The sequence below is a fragment of the Stylophora pistillata genome, chromosome 6 (genome assembly GCF_964205215.1).
Source record: "Stylophora pistillata chromosome 6, jaStyPist1.2, whole genome shotgun sequence".
Classification (NCBI taxonomy): domain Eukaryota; kingdom Metazoa; phylum Cnidaria; class Anthozoa; order Scleractinia; family Pocilloporidae; genus Stylophora; species Stylophora pistillata.
In genome coordinates this window covers 7,461,583-7,478,613 of record NC_142524.1, presented here as the reverse complement: position 1 = coordinate 7,478,613, position 17,031 = coordinate 7,461,583, and the positions used below count along the sequence as shown (strand labels likewise).

General features: G+C 40.9%; 2 protein-coding genes across 3 annotated transcripts in view; one reads left to right on the top strand and one right to left on the bottom strand.

Annotated features, from left to right (window-relative positions):
* The window catches only part of LOC111343540 (TAF6-like RNA polymerase II p300/CBP-associated factor-associated factor 65 kDa subunit 6L), a 9,926-nt gene extending 8,349 nt beyond the window's left edge, over window positions 1-1,577 (bottom strand). The window contains exon 1 of one of the 2 annotated variants that reach the window (XM_088725659.1): window positions 1,435-1,577. In XM_088725659.1, coding sequence (XP_088581785.1) covers window positions 1,435-1,461 — 27 coding nt within the window. In that variant the 5' untranslated portion in view covers window positions 1,462-1,577. Of the gene's footprint in view, window positions 1-11; window positions 234-1,434 lie in introns of those variants that run through there. The other variant, XM_088725658.1, reaches the window with a different exon arrangement.
* On the top strand, window positions 228-17,031 carry LOC111342608 (pyruvate carboxylase, mitochondrial). Its single transcript, XM_022950050.2, has 17 exons — window positions 228-364; window positions 577-628; window positions 2,630-3,058; window positions 3,389-3,785; window positions 4,120-4,423; window positions 4,969-5,131; window positions 5,708-5,890; window positions 6,533-6,757; window positions 7,190-7,445; window positions 8,278-8,513; window positions 8,989-9,150; window positions 9,701-9,950; window positions 10,893-11,137; window positions 11,762-11,941; window positions 14,260-14,356; window positions 14,747-15,042; window positions 15,723-17,031. The coding sequence occupies exons 3-17, from the start codon at window positions 2,702-2,704 to the stop codon at window positions 15,978-15,980; spliced, it is 3,609 nt and encodes a 1,202-aa protein (XP_022805785.2). The 5' UTR covers window positions 228-364; window positions 577-628; window positions 2,630-2,701; the 3' UTR covers window positions 15,981-17,031.

The window sequence follows — 17,031 nt, the reverse complement described above, 5'->3', positions numbered from 1 at the left end:
TGAAAACTCACTGTAAAATTTCGAAATAGATTCGGACCATGCCAGACTTTCAAATTCTTGATATCATATACGCATGCAGACATAACATGTGGCAGGCTTGGTTAGCCCGCTTTGCAGCCGGACATGTCACACAATCCCCGGTATAGTCCATACCCCCGGCGGTTTAGACTGTCTGCGACGCAGCTCAGGCTAGGCTTGGTAGGCTAGAGTTGTTAGTTCGAACACCTCTCGAAGACCTGCTGATTGATTGCGGGCGCACGCGTGACCAAATCGTGAATAATCGCACAGTTTACTTATGACGGAGCATTTCTGCCAGTCAATTGTCATTGACATAGTGGCTATGTCTTGGGGCTTCACTCTTAAGGTAAACAACCCTAGCTAGCTCTATAGTTCTAAGTTCTGAATTGCTCTCTTCCTTTACGTATAATGCGTTTGTGAATTTTGTTTGTACACTTGGTTGTACATCCCTCGCTGGAACTCAAGTGTGACATAATTTAGCATTTAGAAAAGAAAAGACAAACCGCGGTACTATTTCTTTGGCCTGACGTAATTATTTCTTGATCGCTTTTTCTGCAGTGGATGATCTCCTTTTGATCAAAGATTTTCTTTCTAGGATTTGATCTCACAGGTTAGTAATTAACGATGTGTTTATAAAGAAGAAACAAGCTTAATATATAAATATAAGATGCGTTGACCCTTGGCCCCAAAGCACGAGTTGATACGTGTACGAGAATCGAAGCAATTTCTGAGAAGATATTGTAATAATTATCAGAGAACAAACCATTCGTTTTGTTTAGATTTTTAACTTCGTACATTTTTAATTAGGATTTGTTAACAATCACTCTTGTTTTTGTTCGTGGCAAATTGTATAGCTGTACTCCTAGAATTGAATTTTTTTTAATTAACAATTTGTATTTTTTTATCGAATGTGCTTGATCAAGTATAAGCTTGTTTAGACAGATACAAGAAATCCTCTAAGCGTTCGATCTATATCCAAGTGACATTATTGATATCTAGCCACGATGAAATCACATTACTGAAGAACACGATTAATAAATAACGAGCTGAAAGTCACTTAGATGTTTAAACATAGCTGATGTTGTTTCATGGAGAGAAATCCTTAGGAAAACTGTTTTTTGATAATCTTCGGATGGCCGCAAGACCTCCTCGCCATGCTTATTCGAAATCTTACTAGAAGTGACGTAGTGTTCTTGCCCATATTTTTAGGCGTGGAACTAAATTATTTGAAACTGAGTATTAGACAAACTGGATCTTGATTCGAAAAAGTTAAGAGAACGAAAAATATTACATTGCGGCAGAACGCTCCAAAAGTCACATTAAAAAACAAATGATTTCACAATGACTGCGGTCTGTGTCTTGCAAAATCAGACTTGGTCTGCAGAAAATAATATTATGTTGAAATCTAAGACATACCTTGCCTGTGGGAAGCAAGCCTGTCATCTGTCAACCAGAAGAGTCTTGTAAAGTTTGAAGTGCATGGTTGCAATGTTTGTGCCTTTACTGTAGTCATCCAATAACTGACCATATTTACAGCTGTATATACATGTTTACTGATCCTCAAATATAATGAACAAGGTCTTAGCAAGCTTTTGAGATCTTTACAATATGATAATCTAACTGGGTGTCATATTGCAACATGACTGATTGGGAAAGATCTAATTCCCGAGGAGAGTACACTTGATTTGTTAAGTGTGTAATCTTTGTTACTTTGATTGGCTGTCTTTATACTGATATTTAATGACTTATTTCTGTCCTTTCCTAGGCAGTTTAAAACAACTTTTCTTAATTTTCCCTAGTGTGCCCAATATGAGTATGTTTGACATTAGGAAAAAAAAAAAAAACAGTCTTTCAACTCCCAAGGGAAGGGAAATTGGTTGTCACAAGGGGTTAAAGTACTTAAGTAAAATTACAGTGTTTGATTAAGAGAAGGAAGCAGTTTTGGTGTGAGTTATCTGGAGTTTTATATTAGGAATTAAATGGGGGATATCAGAAATCTGGATTCTAATGAAGGCTTTTTTTGTAGTTGTTTTATGTAGAATGATTGAGATAGTTTGATAATTACACTGAGGAATGAATTAACGATTTAAATGCAGTTTGGCAGTATAGTTTAGCTTACATGAGAAATCATTTTAACTAAGAAAGATACAAAAGGTATTAACAGTTTCTCTAGAGCACAAATGATGTCCAAGTGTTTGGGCAGCTGTTCTCTCTCTCTTATGATGTCTCAATTTTGTATAATGGAATCTGAACACTGAGGAGAATGTGCTGCCTTTGCTCTGACATCTGGAAATGGTTAGACATCCTAGTCTTTTCGGATAAGAATGATAAACTACAGGCCCCATCTCCGTCATCTTCTCTGGATGTTTGGGCAAGGGATGTTAAAGAACCCATTTGTAAAGAGTAGTGGTGTGACCTTGATTACAAAATTGAGAGCATCTACAAAAATTCCTTCAGATATTGTTAACTGCTCATTATGCAATCTGGCCAAAGTCCAGTGCAAAGCATTGTTAAGAGCTGTGAACCAATGGATATGGTGCTATATATATTAAATCCTTCATTATTATAATATTTGATATGACTTAATTTGTAATATACTTTTAATTTTCAGGGAGGATAAGCTTTAGTTAACTAACCAGCACCAAACCAGCGTCAAGAGATTGGTCGAATTACTGTTAGGAAAATGTTACGAATTCACACGCCACATTTCAAGAAAATTATTCAAAAACAGTTTACCAGCAGTGGTGGATTATGGTCCACATGTCGCTATCTCCATGCAGGAAATAAACTTTTCCAGACTAACAAACCTGAGCCACGAAGAAGTGAAATAAAGAAAATCCTGGTTGCCAATCGAGGCGAGATAGCGATCAGAGTCTTTCGTGCCTCTGCTGAGGCTGGTATTAGGACTGTTGCTATTTACTCAGAGCAAGATGCCAATCTTATGCACAGACAAAAGGCTGATGAAGCCTATCTCATTGGCAAAGGCATGCCTCCTGTTGCAGCTTATTTAAATATTCCAGAAATAATCAAAATTGCAAAGGTAAAAGGATGAGTGAGTTTACATTTTTTTTTTAATCGTTTCACTCCCAAGATCTCATTATTAAGTAATTCTCCTTCATTTCTGCCAGACATTTAATTCTCAAGAATTTTAATTGGAGAATGTGGTATTGGATCAACTCATGATAATCCCTTAAATGTGATTGTTTTCTTTTTTCTCTTCACTTATCTGCTTGATATTGAATTAATTTTGAAAGGAGAATTTCACTCTTGGTTAAGAAAGGGTAAAAAAAAAAAAAACAAAAATAGTAGAGCTACATATGTATAATATTGGATGAAGTGTTTAATCATTATCTTCTAAATTATTTGCTAGGAAACTGAAGCTGATGCGATTCATCCAGGGTATGGATTTCTCTCAGAGAGAGCCAACTTTGCTGAAGCTTGTGTCAAAAATGGTATAATTTTCATTGGCCCCTCCCCATCAATAGTCAAAATGATGGGGGACAAGGTGGAAGCTCGGCAAGTAGCAGTAGATGCAGGTGTGCCTGTGGTTCCTGGCACAGAAAACCCAATCAAGACTGCTGAAGAGGCTAAAGCCTTCTGTGAGGAGTATGGGTTGCCTGTCATCACCAAGGCAGCATATGGTGGAGGTGGGCGTGGCATGAGGGTGATCTATAAAATGGAAGATGTGGAGGAGTTCTTTAACTTGGCCAGCAATGAGGCATATGCTGCTTTTGGAGATGGTTCAATGTTTATTGAAAAATTTGTTGGTAGGTACATGCAACTGTGTCTCACAGAGGAGTTATACCAGTAAATTTGATTGCATCAATGTGCACATACAAACTGTACAATTTTGTTCATTGAAATGTTGATATACTGTTAAACAGTCATTTCTCAATAATTGCAGAATGTCAGCAACTAAGTTAACAACAAGGGAAATTGTCTAGAACAATGTAACATCATATTCCCAGGACTGATCAACATTGTATCGTAATCAGTGGGAAAAATTGATTTCAAATTTTAGCAGTCAGTGACAACAATAGTTTTGGATATAGCGTTTTTTTTTTTTTTTTTTTTTTTTTTTTTTTTTTCTCTTTTATCCAGAACAACCAAGACACATAGAAGTTCAGATGATGGGTGATGCCTACGGAAATGTGGTGCACCTCTATGAACGAGACTGCTCAGTGCAGAGACGTCATCAGAAGATTATAGAAATCGCTCCAGCTCCAGAACTGCCAAGGGAAATCAGAGACAAAATGACCAGCGATGCTGTCAAACTGTGTAAAGCAGTTGGTTATCAGAATGCCGGGACTGTGGAATTCTTGCTGGATCCACAAGGGAATCATTACTTTATCGAAGTCAACGCCCGTCTTCAAGTGGAGCACACGGTGACGGAAGAAGTTACAGGGTAAACTTTTGGCTTTTGGTTTTCCTGATGTTTACTGGGAGGTTGTAGTCTGGTTAGAAGCGAAGAGAGATGGAAGGGGGTGTGGCCCTTCTTTTATAGAAAAGACGGCTTGTGAACTGTTACATGACGTACTTGAAACTTTTCTTGTAAGCAAGAGAACCAGCAAAACGGCCAGCAGTGTCCCCTTTGCAGCCTTTGTTTGGTCTCGTCACGCAACGCGCTCCCTCTCCCACCAAGGAGAGGAGAGAGCGGTGGAGAATGTGCGTTGCGTGACGAGACTTAGCAGCGGCAGCGAAGGAGAGTATCAGTGACGTAAACGAAAAAAAAAATAGGAAAGACAACGATAAATCAATTTCTTGTGATGAAAATTTTATCTCATTATCACTTTGAACCATAAACACGACAAATGAAAACTTTCTAGCTTTCTTCGTGTTCCAACAGCACAGGCCGCTAAGTTGGCGGCTTTTGCTGCTAATCTACCCACCATGGCGACCAAACGGTCACTGTCTGAATGCTGAAATGATTTTCCTCTCTTGAATTTATAGTGTCGACCTAGTAAGAACCCAAATCAATGTGGCAGAAGGAAAATCCTTGGAGGAAATTGGACTTCGTCAAGAAGATATAAAGGTGACTGGTTCAGCTATTCAAGCTCGTATCACAACTGAAGATCCTGCTAATAACTTCACTCCGGATACAGGAAGGATTGAGGTAACATTTTGATGTACTTTGCGTGGATTAGAGTGTTGGGAAACCCTGATTTTATGGAGTGCTCCTTTTTTTATAAAGTACATAATTATGCTCTACGGCGTTGATTACGGAGATTTACGAAGACTGTCGAAGGTTTGTGAGGTTGATTACGGAGATTGCCGAAAAGATTGTGCTTCGTCGACTACGGAGATTGATGGAGATTACCAGAAATTCGGAGATTTTATCATTTTGATCACGGAGATAGCCGAGAATAAATTGAAAGACCATTCTGCGTTGATTATTGAGATTGCTAAAAATCTTCAGAGAGTTTTAGAGATCGTATCACCGTGATTACGGTTTTTGCCGAAGATTTTCAGAGATGGCCGAAGACGCATGACGTTGACTACGGAAAGCGAAGATTGCATTACGTTGACTACGGAGATCGTCGAATATCTCTGGAAAAAACCGAAGATTTACTATGTTGATTATGGAGCTCGAGGTTGTTTAAGGTTCAGGGACTTGGAAAGAGGATTTCCATTCACATTGTGTAACTTTAACCGTGCTTCACTCGTCTCGATTTTTGCTGTTTATTCGCAGGTTTTCCGAACAGGCGAAGGAATGGGAATTCGGCTGGATGGAAATTCTATGTTTCCCGGGGCTGTGGTTTCTCCTCATTACGACTCACTTCTAACAAAAGTTATCAGCAAAGGTTCGACTCACAGAGAATCTGCAACCAAACTCCTGAGGGCGCTGCGTGAGTTTAGGGTGAGAGGGGTCAAGGTATGGCTAACGAATTATTTTTCTGTCTTTAATTAAACAACTACTCCACTCACGGCTACCCCTTTACAATGACCACCTCTCCACAACGGTAACTTTTTTTGGTCCCGGAGGGCTGTCCATGCATTCATCTACAACGGCCACCTCTACACAAGTTGGCCACTTTCCTCTATCCTTAAGGTGGCCGCTGTGGAGAGGTTCAACTGTATTCGCCGAAGTTAAGCCACCACTTCCATCAACGTTAAGGTGAATTATTGTTTCAGTAAATATCACAAAAGCTGATTAACTAGCGGACAAAAAAACACAGCTAGAATTTTCCGTGTCAAACGCCCGGGATTCCAATCTTAAAATCTCGTCAGCCTTTGCCACGTGTCCCAGTCTCACACTTTCCTAGGATTCTGTTTAACTTACGCTGATAATTACGGTCTGAGGGCAGCTAAAATAGCGTTGAATTATCGTTGTGAGCGCAGAAAGTCTTGCGTGATTGTTGTCGTTTGAAATACTGCCGCGAGGAAGCTTATGTACTACGCATAAAAAGCGGCCTCGGTATCTCGTGAGGCTAGAATTCAACTACTAGCCTCTCTTAGAAGGACGAAATATGCCTGAGTCAATTTAATTGACGCAGTGACTTTGTTTTGTTTTCAGACCAATATTCCTTTCATCATCAATGTTCTTAAAGAAGAAGAGTTTTTAGGAGGAGCTGTCAAGACAGATTTCATCCTCCATAGACCTCACTTGATCAAAGTGGAATGGGGTCAAAATCGAGCCCAAAAATTGCTCCAGTATCTTGGAAACGTGATGGTTAACGGACCGTGCACACCTTTGGCTACTGGTTTGAAACCTTCCAAGGACGCCCCAGAAGCACCCGAGGTATGAGCCTTAATGCGCAAGTTGTAACGGGCTGAGTGATGGCTTGTATACTGAACACAAATTTAGCCTAAGATTTTTAGAGTTCCGCACTTACTACCTTATGGATTTGTTGGCTACTGTATATAGAAAGCACAGCCAGGGAGTTTTACTCGTAGCCTGCTTGCACGGGGTAGTTTGTATTTTCAAGTGCGAATATTCGGTCGCCATATTGGACGGGTGGAAGATTTAGGACGAGTGAGAAATACCCTTCCTCCCCTATAGTTTTGTCACTCGTCCCTACTCTTTCACCTGTCCAATATAGCGATCGAATGTTCGCCGCGCTGAGTCTTACGCTTGAAAAACACGCACAAACGCCTGCAATCAGGCTATTTTACACGGGGTTATTAATAGTTGCAGGTTGTTAGTACTGAAAGAAGCTTTCTCTTTTGCTAGATCCCCAAAACGTCCAATTCCGGTTCTTACGGCCACCTGAAACCGAGCGGATTCCGAGATATTTTATTACAGCAAGGACCAGAAGGTTTTGCCAGCGCTGTTCGAAAGAGCAACAGGCTTCTGCTGACCGATACCACATTTAGAGATGCTCATCAGTCACTGCTGGCCACTCGAGTGAGGACTCATGACATGCTTAAAGTGGCCCCATTTGTGTCGCATTACTTTGCCAATGCCTACAGCTTGGAGAATTGGGGAGGTCAGTGTATATGCAAGAGAGCCTAGATTGAAAATCCTTAATGGCGACAGTAGTTGTAAAATAACCGATCTTGAAATTTATACAGCGTCTGAATTAGCTTCCCTCAGAGCGCATTTCGATCAAGTGTCGTTAAAAAAAAATACCAGAGTAATTCCAAGGGGCCAATGAAAATTCAATTTGAAAACACGTGATCTGCTTGAAGCGCGGGAAAAAGCGAGTGTCATAGTCTCGACTGGTTTTAGATTTGTATTTGATTGGTTAAGAGGGTGATGCTAGTTTTCTAGACCAATCACAAAGCAAGGTAAAGCGATACCGATGCAAGGCGGGATTGATTTGGACCCTTGTTTGAAAATTGCACTTTGTCATAGAATTACGAAACCTCTTTCTGCCAGCTTTTGTTGCAGTCAACAAATTTAGGTCTGAAGGAATACAGTTTAAGGTCCTTTTTGGGCTGGGGAAGTAAGCTAGATCAACATCAAGTTCTCTGCAGAGTAGTGGTAGAGTAGTGGTAGAGTATCAGAGTGCGGTCTGGATCCCTAATCCTTCTGGGGAGCTCATATTTTTTCCCCTTAGTTACACGCTTGTAACTAAGTAGCTTGCTGTGCAGGCGTAATTTTGGCGAGAGAGCGCTCGGTATTTTCTGACCGAAAATTATGGCCGTCATCTCTGATTTTAATGGGAGCGGAAGGCTGGGGAGAGAAAGAAATTTGTACCGAGGGGGTGAGCGACAGTGAAAAAAATTAAATATTACGCAACTAAACACAATGACTTCTTTCTCTACGGGCGACCGAGCTCAATATCAACCATCTTTCCAACCTCAATCTATGTACAGGTGCAACCTTTGATGTGGCTTTACGCTTTCTGTACGAATGTCCTTGGGATCGTCTGGCGCAGCTGCGAGAAGCTGTTCCCAACATCCCGTTTCAGATGCTCCTCCGTGGGGCCAATGCAGTGGGTTACACCAGTTACCCCGACAACGTAGTTTTCAAGTTCTGTGAAAAGGCACACCAGAACGGCATGGACATTTTCAGGGTTTTCGATTCTTTGAACTACCTGCCTAACCTACAGGTAACTACAATATTATATCTACAAATTATGCCGCTTGAACCGACTATAAGTTTGTTTGCTTCTCATAGGGATGTTAGCCCATTGCAGGCAATCCTCCCCCACGCCCCACGCTCCTTGAAAAATGGGATACGAGGGTTTCGTGTCAAATCCAAGGCCTTTCCATTGGTACTACCAGGAGATGCTCCTCTACTGATCTTCATTAGAGTTTTAGTACTGTACCGAGGCTATTATTTCTCGTAATGTTTCTACAGCACGTTTTAAACTTTGGCCTTAACATATCAATATATCTTTTCAATCGTGTTCCACTGCGTGTTTCAAACATATTATAGCACTGCACTGTATTAAACTTTTAATTCACGCTGTGTTCGTTTTTTACCTCACCAGTAACACGTATGAGTTAATAAAGCAGGTACTCCTCATGAGAATTTGGCCTTCCTTCCATCTCTGATTGACGCCCATTTTTTTTCCCCTTAAGCTTGGTATTGAAGCAGCTGGTGCAGCTGGCGGAGTGGTTGAGGCTGCCATATCTTACACCGGTGATGTGTCCAATCCAATGAAGACAAAGTATAACATTGATTACTACATGAACCTGGCAACAGAACTGGCACGCTCTGGTGCGCATGTGCTCTGTATCAAGGTATGGTGGGAAAGAATAACTTATTCATTTATTTGTACTTTCGTTTTGCTCAACAAATAAGCTTGTAGTAATCACTGCATCTTTTAGCCTTAAAAGAAGCCATTATTTTACATAGGTTTTATTTTGCCATTACTTTCCTCGCCAAATTATCCATTACAACAGCTCGCATTTTCAAACTGAGGCAGTGGGTCAAACCGTTTTTTGTGTCGAATGAGTTTTGTTTGCATAAGAACTAAAAGAATAAACTGAATGATTTTCACATCTACCCTTGTTTCACGACATAGGCTTTGGCCAACTAGGTCATGGTCTTCAGAAAGAACGCTACTCGTCCGCGTAAATTTTAATGAAAAAGTATACTTAAGTTATTCCCAGTATAAGACGTAGCTTTGAGTTTAGGAGAATAAAGGTCTTTCTGTTTCTCTACTTTCTTTCTCTTATGTTTTTCTCTCTTTCTTTCTTTTTGTTTGTTTGTTTTTCCTAATGATATAGTGCGACCTCTCCTCAGTATCTGCTCAACTCGTAACGTGTCCCTGTTTATTCTTTATCACAGGACATGGCCGGAGTTTTAAAACCAAATGCTGCTACACTGTTGATTGGTTCCCTTCGAGCCCAGTTCCCCAAGCTCCCCATTCACGTGCATACCCATGATACCGCTGGAGCAGGTGTAGCCTCCATGCTGGCCGCGACGGAGGCTGGAGCCGACGTGGTAGACGTTGCAGTAGACTCCATGTCTGGCATGACGTCGCAGCCCAGCATGGGCGCCATTGTTGCGGCTTTGGAAAACTCAGAGAAGGAAACAGGTATTGTTGAAGATTTTAGAATCACAACATGAAGAGTTCATACTTAGCTTAATTGCGCGGTGGCCTCATAGTCGGCGCGCTCGACTCCTGATCGAGTGGTCTGGGTTAGAGCCTTGGCTGGGAACATTGTGTTGTATTCTTAGGCAAGACACTTTACTCTCACAGTGCCACTCTTCACCCGGGTGTTCCAATGGGTACCGGCAAATTTAATGCTGGGGGGTAACCCTGTGATGGACTGGCATCCCATCCAGGGGGGAGTAGAAATACTTCTAGTTACTTTATACTACGGAAACCGGAGTCAAGCGCAGGTCTGATGGGCCACTTGGCTTGTAAGCAGACTTTTTTTTTCAAATGAAAAAGGAGCATCATGTAAGGGTTTCCTGCCAGTACCATTTGATCTCGTAAGTTCAGTATGTTGCCTGAGAACACATCAGCATAACAATTCAATCTTGAGAAAGAGGAGGGAAGAAATAGTAATTATAAAAAAGACCCACCAACTTTATTGCTACGCTGGATGTCCTGCGGGAATTTCATATAGGGTAAAATCGTCTCTTAGGGAACACAGCCAATCAAAACACAGCTTACAACAAGTGAACCAGGTCAAAACAAAACCGAATTTCTCGGCCGAACCGGAGCCTTAAATAATAGAGAAGACCGACAGATTGTTGATGACAAACGTATAGAGGCTCTTTTTAGAAGGTGAATACTGTGGGCGTGTAAAAACTGCACGGTTAGCACAAGTGCAAATGTGAGGAAACTAAAAAACATTATACCGGGAGAAAGCTAAGTTTTATCTTACTGAGTTAAACATCTCTTGATTAAATATTTCTTATTAGAATTTCAGCCCTCTATATGATCTTTCTGAAATGAGAGCGCTATCTGTATGAAATGTGCGAGCAACTCCATGACACAAGTCTTAAAATCTTTTTTTTTCTTACGAAGGCATTCCACTGGAACGTGTCTACGAGTACAGCGAGTACTGGGAACGAGCGAGGAATTTGTACGCTCCATTTGAGAGCACCGTGACCATGAAGACCGGAAATGCTGACGTGTACGAAAACGAGATCCCTGGGGGACAGTATACCAATCTTCACTTCCAGGCCTACTCGCTCGGCCTGGCTGATCAGTTTACCGACGTTAAAAAGAAGTATGCCCTGGCTAATGAACTGCTGGGTGATGTAGTGAAGGTATAACTGTTTTTTGATGAAAGATTTGGAAATAAATTTCTTTAGTAACGATTTTAATGCTGATGCCGTAGAAGCTTTGTGCACCATTATTACGGTAGTCCATCTCGTCATCTTTTGCAGTGGCTAGGAGTATTACCCCTCCCCTGTATGGATGCTGATCTGATTAAAGCCCCGCCCCTCCCCCCCTTCATCTCCCGACCTCGTTCCCATAACCATTTCCCTTACTTGAGGATGAGGCCATGGGAACGAGTTTGTCCCACCCCCTTCCGGCTTCGAGTTTACTGATACCTATCAGATATGGTGCTGGGTGCAGAGAGAACTTTAGAATGCAAGTGACTTTTCCAGGAACAAAGAGCGAAGATCCGTGACCAAGCGTGCTAACTGGACTGGTAGCTTGGCCACCGTGTCAAAACAAAACCGAAGCGACCCTTATCAAAGCGAAAAAGTTGTTTGGTGTTATCCTTTACCAAGTGATTCAATCTTCTTTGTAAGCTCCGGAAGATTGTATAGTCAAGAAGCTCGAAGATGGTTAATCTTGACTGGTTCGTCATTTATATCTATACTAACTAGAACAAAAAACGGCTCCACTTCAAGAAACTAACAGGAGATATAATTTCTCCTCAGGTGACTCCAACCTCCAAGGTGGTTGGCGATTTAGCCCAGTTTATGGTGCAGAATAAGTTGGATGATCGCGATGTGCTGGCCAAGGCCGATGAACTTGACTTCCCTTCGTCAGTGGTGGAGTTCTTGCAAGGTTATTTGGGACAACCGCATGGCGGCTTTCCCGAGCCACTTCGAACAAAGGTCAGTTAATTCCCTTCGTTTGAAATCGAACCTTTTTTTAAAGCGTTTTGTTTTGGTAAAAGAAAACGGGTTCCTATGTCACTTGAAAGCGAGGCCTTTCCTGTGTCCAAAGAACCTTTTGGAACTTGCGTTCTTTAAATTAAAAGTACTCTTTACAAATATAACTCTTATTTCTTTGTTGTATTTAAAGGAAAATAATAATTAGATTGGTTAACAAATGAATTATCATTACGGAGACAATCAACTTTTTCGCGATATTTTTTGACTAGTTATCACGGGTTTTACACGTTTTTGTGGATATTACCGTCTCTTATTATATGGCTGTGTCTCACAAGGACTGGGAACTACCGAATTCACTAATTTGATTGGCTGAAATCAATATTGAAAGCGGTCTAGATTTTCCCATCTAGACCGGCATCTAGACCGGTCTAGAAAAAAACAGGTACAAAGAATATAAAAAAATTGGCATATAAGACACAGCCATATAATAAATATCTTGTTAACCGAGCTAGGTCGGTCTGTATGGGAGAATCTTGACCTCGGTCGCTGGTACAGATCTCACTACGTTCGGTCTGTACTGGCGACGTCGGTCAAGATTCTCCCATACAGACCTCCCGCTCGGTTAATAAGAACTAATTATGCCTTATTACTTTTCTGTGAATGCATTTGGCTTTAAAAACTCTTCCCAACTCTCTCCTGATTTCCTTCTTTAAGAATGCGTAAGCGAGAGGATTTGCCGCGGCGTTTAATAGCAAGAAAAACAAAACGACATCGACCAAAGCTAACGGGCAGACTGTACAGAAAATAAGTGAGTTTCGATAGAGTAACAAAAAACAAAGATGAAAACCAAGACTGCTACAACCATTGCCGAAGACGTTTCGGGAATCAGTCGGAAAAGTTTCCGGTTTTCATCGGAGATGGGGCGATTATGTGGTAAATCGGCCAGGAGAGAAGAGGTTTCTTTTTTATGCCTTCGAACAATCACGAGCATGTGAATAGTGGCTGAAGTCAAGAGGATCATGGGAAGAAATTCAAGAACGCACTTTCTTCTGACGGTTGCAGTAAACACGGTGGCCGATGCACTAAAATACATTACAATGACTGTGTGAAGAATCCACACAACTGCTGGGAAAATCCATGCCTTGGCGTCCGTTTTGGCGTCATGTAAACGATGTACTTGAGAGGCAACGCGATGGTGACGTAACAATCGATTATCATCGCGCAAAGATTCCCCACCGAAGCGTGCAACAGAATACTTAGCAGAATCGTGATAACGTGACCCTTTTGCGACGAACACAAACTCCATCGAATCTTGCAGGTGTATAGGGTAGGGAACAAAACTAAACCAATGAAGAAATCCGCAGCCAGGGATGTAACGAACCAGTTTGCTGTAGTTCGTATTCGTCTTCTTGTCATTATGAGCCAAATCACAAATTGCGTTTCCTGTTACAGCCATAATGGAAGGGAACCAACCGATTATCCAGAACCATCTGTGTATGTTGTGTATATCTCCTCTTTTCTCCGATTGTAGCTCGACACCAGATCTCTGAAGAAGTAGGCGGGCCGAAATTCAAGTTTTACTTTCTAAGACCAAATATCAATCGCAAGATCAAAGTCAAAATGATTATTGACAAAATCCAGGCTTGTAGCCTTCAATCAATAAGAACATTTCCGACGTGGATATCCCAAAAGACTTAAAAATCGAGCCGAAATTTGATATGTTTTTTTTAAGTTCACTTGGAGACAAAAGATGGGTGCCAGATTTTTTTTTTTTTGGTTAGACGGCTCTTCGACAGTCTAAAATATCACCAGCCTCTTAAGATTGAAAAACTCTCCTTGGTTTTTTAATTAATTAATATTTTTCCAGAAATTACTCTCTTCTCCATTGCTTGCTCAAGCGCACCAAGTTCTTTTCCAGATCGCCACTTCACCTGCTTTCAGTTGTTCGTATCTCGCACTGTCCTCGTTACAAATATTCTTTCCGGAAAGAAAGTGTAAACAATTTTTGTAAGTTTGTTTGTTTGTTTTTGTTTTTGTTTTTGTTTTTTTTTCAATTTATAAAGCACCATACAGAACCGTACTGAATTCATAATTAACAAATAACCGGTTTAGATGTATGAACCGAATCCACTTTCAGAAATTTTTCTGAAGGTTCATGCGAACTTCGTGGAAATGCGTGGGACATTTTGACTGAACAGTTCTCAGTCTTACATGTCATCTCACGAAATAACATGGCTTCCACGTTAACCTGGCCGTCTACAAATGCTTACATGCCATCTACTGTTAACCTCATTGAAAGCCCTCTATTGTCCCTGCAGGCTTTGAAGGGACGCCCCACCATCGAGGGCAGGCCTGGAGAATCTTTGGAGCCACTTGACTTTGAAGCACTGAAAAGCAAACTGCAAGAGGAATTCGGTAAGTACGAAAGCTTGTACCAACATGCAAGTGCTTTAATAACAAAAAGGTACGTCAGAGATCTCAAAATTTGCAGTTATCTGTATATTTTTAATAGTGTTTGTGTATCTATGTACCTCAGTTTGATTGAATGGAAAGAAAATTTCTGAAATGTCTGAACTGTGATCAGGGTCAGGGTTTGGGGTGGTGCGGACTACCTTAGTGCTACCATCGGTCTGACGGCAATGGTCGTGATGCATGCTTCTGAGAAAGGAGAATACTACAGGTCTAATTGTCGCCTTACTTCTTCAGCCTCCTTTTCAAACCTCACAGCCCTTCACGTTGATCACAGCGGTAGAATATCTATAAACTTAAGCGCGCGTTTTTTTTTTTTTTTTTGTTTCTGTGCAGGAGAAAATGCCATCCGTGACGAGGACGTACTTAGCGCTGCTCTGTACCCCAAAGTTTTCAATGATTACATGGTGTTCAGGGAGGAGTTTGGTCCAGTTGATGGTCTTCCCACCAGACTCTTCTTCACTGGCCCTGAAATCGGAGAAGAATTCCAAGTAGCGATCGAGCCTGGAAAAGTTTTGAACATTAAAGTACTGGCCATCAGTGACTTGCACCCGAATGGACAAAGAGAAGTCTTCTGTGAGATGAACGGACAACTGAGGACAGTATTGGTGGAGGACAAGTCTGTAACCAAGGTATTGACTGCCTTAGCGTGAAAACAAGCTCTCTTTCGCGTACACATTTTTCGTTGTTATTTTTGTGGGCCATACCTATCCAGACTTTTAATACCTTTTCATCGTCGGGTAGACATGAAATGTTCACTTCTTTGCTAAGAGTGAAGACTAATGGAATTGTATTTCTGTAGAAATCAGTGTTACCATGGCAATGGAAAGCACCAAATCCTGAAACCACCCTGGTGTTAAAACTGCACCAACAATACCACCCCTAAGCGACAGTTTCATAGTCCGAATAGAGACATGACCCTCGCAAGGATGAAGAAATTGCAGAAAAGAAGCCCTTACCCTTTAATTCCGATGAGTGACCAAGACAGAATTTCTCCTTACAATATCAATACAATATCAAGCAGACAAGTGATGAGAACAAAGAAAAATATCAATTAGGGAATTATTATTTGATTCAATACCAAATTCTCTACACTAACATCATTCAGGCGTCGATAGAACTCGAACCCGTGCCTCCCAAATGGTCCTTTGCATATTAAAAAAATTCCTGTGTTAACGGTTGAAGATCTTTTATTATTATAAGTGTGACTATTAATATTAATACTATTGTCATTATCATTATTACTGTTTCTAATACTTCCCTTGTTGCAGTCTGACCACTGCTGTTTTCTTTTTTCTTCCTCCTTTCTCAGACACTTGAGCGACATCCGAAGGCCGACAAGTCCGTCAAAGGATCCGTCGGAGCCCCCATGCCGGGAAAAGTTGTCGGCATCCGAGCGAAAGAGAACGAGGTGGTGAAGAAGGGAACCCCTCTAGTTGTGCTCAGCGCCATGAAGATGGAGACCAACGTGACTGCTCCCATCGACGGAACGGTGACGAAGATTTCCGTCAAATTGAACCAGAACTTAGATGCGGGCGATCTTTTGGTGGATATTGAGCCTCTGAGTTAAACCGGTCGGGAACTGATCATAGTCGCTCGGTGCACCTTCGGATAACTTCGGGAAGTTATGGAAGTGTCGGTGGACAAGCACTTCCGTGCCATGCGGTTAAACATTTTCAATAGTCAAATGTTCAAATGTGTATTAGTATTTAAACAGTAGGGAATTTTAATGTTTAAAAAGTTGAATGATGGAAAGCACTTCTCAGAAAAATCTGTCGTCAGAAATGGGTAGCGTATGGAGGTCCCTAACCCTTTAACTTCCAAGATCTAATTAGTTAATCTCCTAACTGATTACCACACATTTCCTTGCAAAGTAAACAAGAGAATTTGGTGTTATGTCACGAAGACACCCCGGCGCTAGCTGATTACCACGTCTGATCCCACAACCTGTTTTACAGGACAACCTGTCGGAATCACAGCTGGAAGTTGAATGTTGATCACTCACAGGAGTTAAATGGTTAAAACATAATCTGATTTAACTAATTTTAGATTTGCAATTGCTGTTTATTGGTTTGTGGTTTTGTCATGTTATGTTTTTGGTGGCTACTACCGCTGTCTTCGTTTTCGATACGTTAACATATCGTTCTTAATTCTCTAAAGTTTTTTTTTAATTTATCATATTTAGAGTTCTTCTTGGGTTCCCAAAATAAAAATGATCACGGTTGAATTCAGTTACCCCCAAAAAACTTAACTGTAAGACGAACACAGGAGGATTATGACGTTAAATTAAGGAATTAGATATTTAATCAAGCTCTTGGCTTAAAGAACAATCCAAAGATGATGTTCACCCAGAGAAATGTCATTATTTGCTAAAAGGAGAGTAAATATATCTATGAACTAATTTATAATTTGCAATCTACGAGGGTTAAATTATATCACGCCATCTTTGGAAACACACCGATTTCAGATTAGAATTGAGTACGATTTTCAGGCTGAGACACGTTGGGACGATCAAGGAATAAACTAGATACAATTATTTTTTACCAGGCAGAAAGAGTGTAACATTTTAAATTAAGCTTCATTTGGTAAATTTGATAAATAAAAACAATAGAAAAAATTAA

Bases quoted from the DNA above. Each gene is read 5' to 3' on its own strand.
- LOC111342608 (XM_022950050.2), top strand. From the start codon at position 2,702: ATGTTACGAATTCACACGCCACATTTCAAGAAAATTATTCAAAAACAG. The intron at 3,786-4,119 runs GTAGGTACATGC...TCTTTTATCCAG, and splicing joins GTTTATTGAAAAATTTGTTG to AACAACCAAGACACATAGAA. The intron at 9,951-10,892 runs GTATTGTTGAAG...TTTCTTACGAAG, and splicing joins AAACTCAGAGAAGGAAACAG to GCATTCCACTGGAACGTGTC.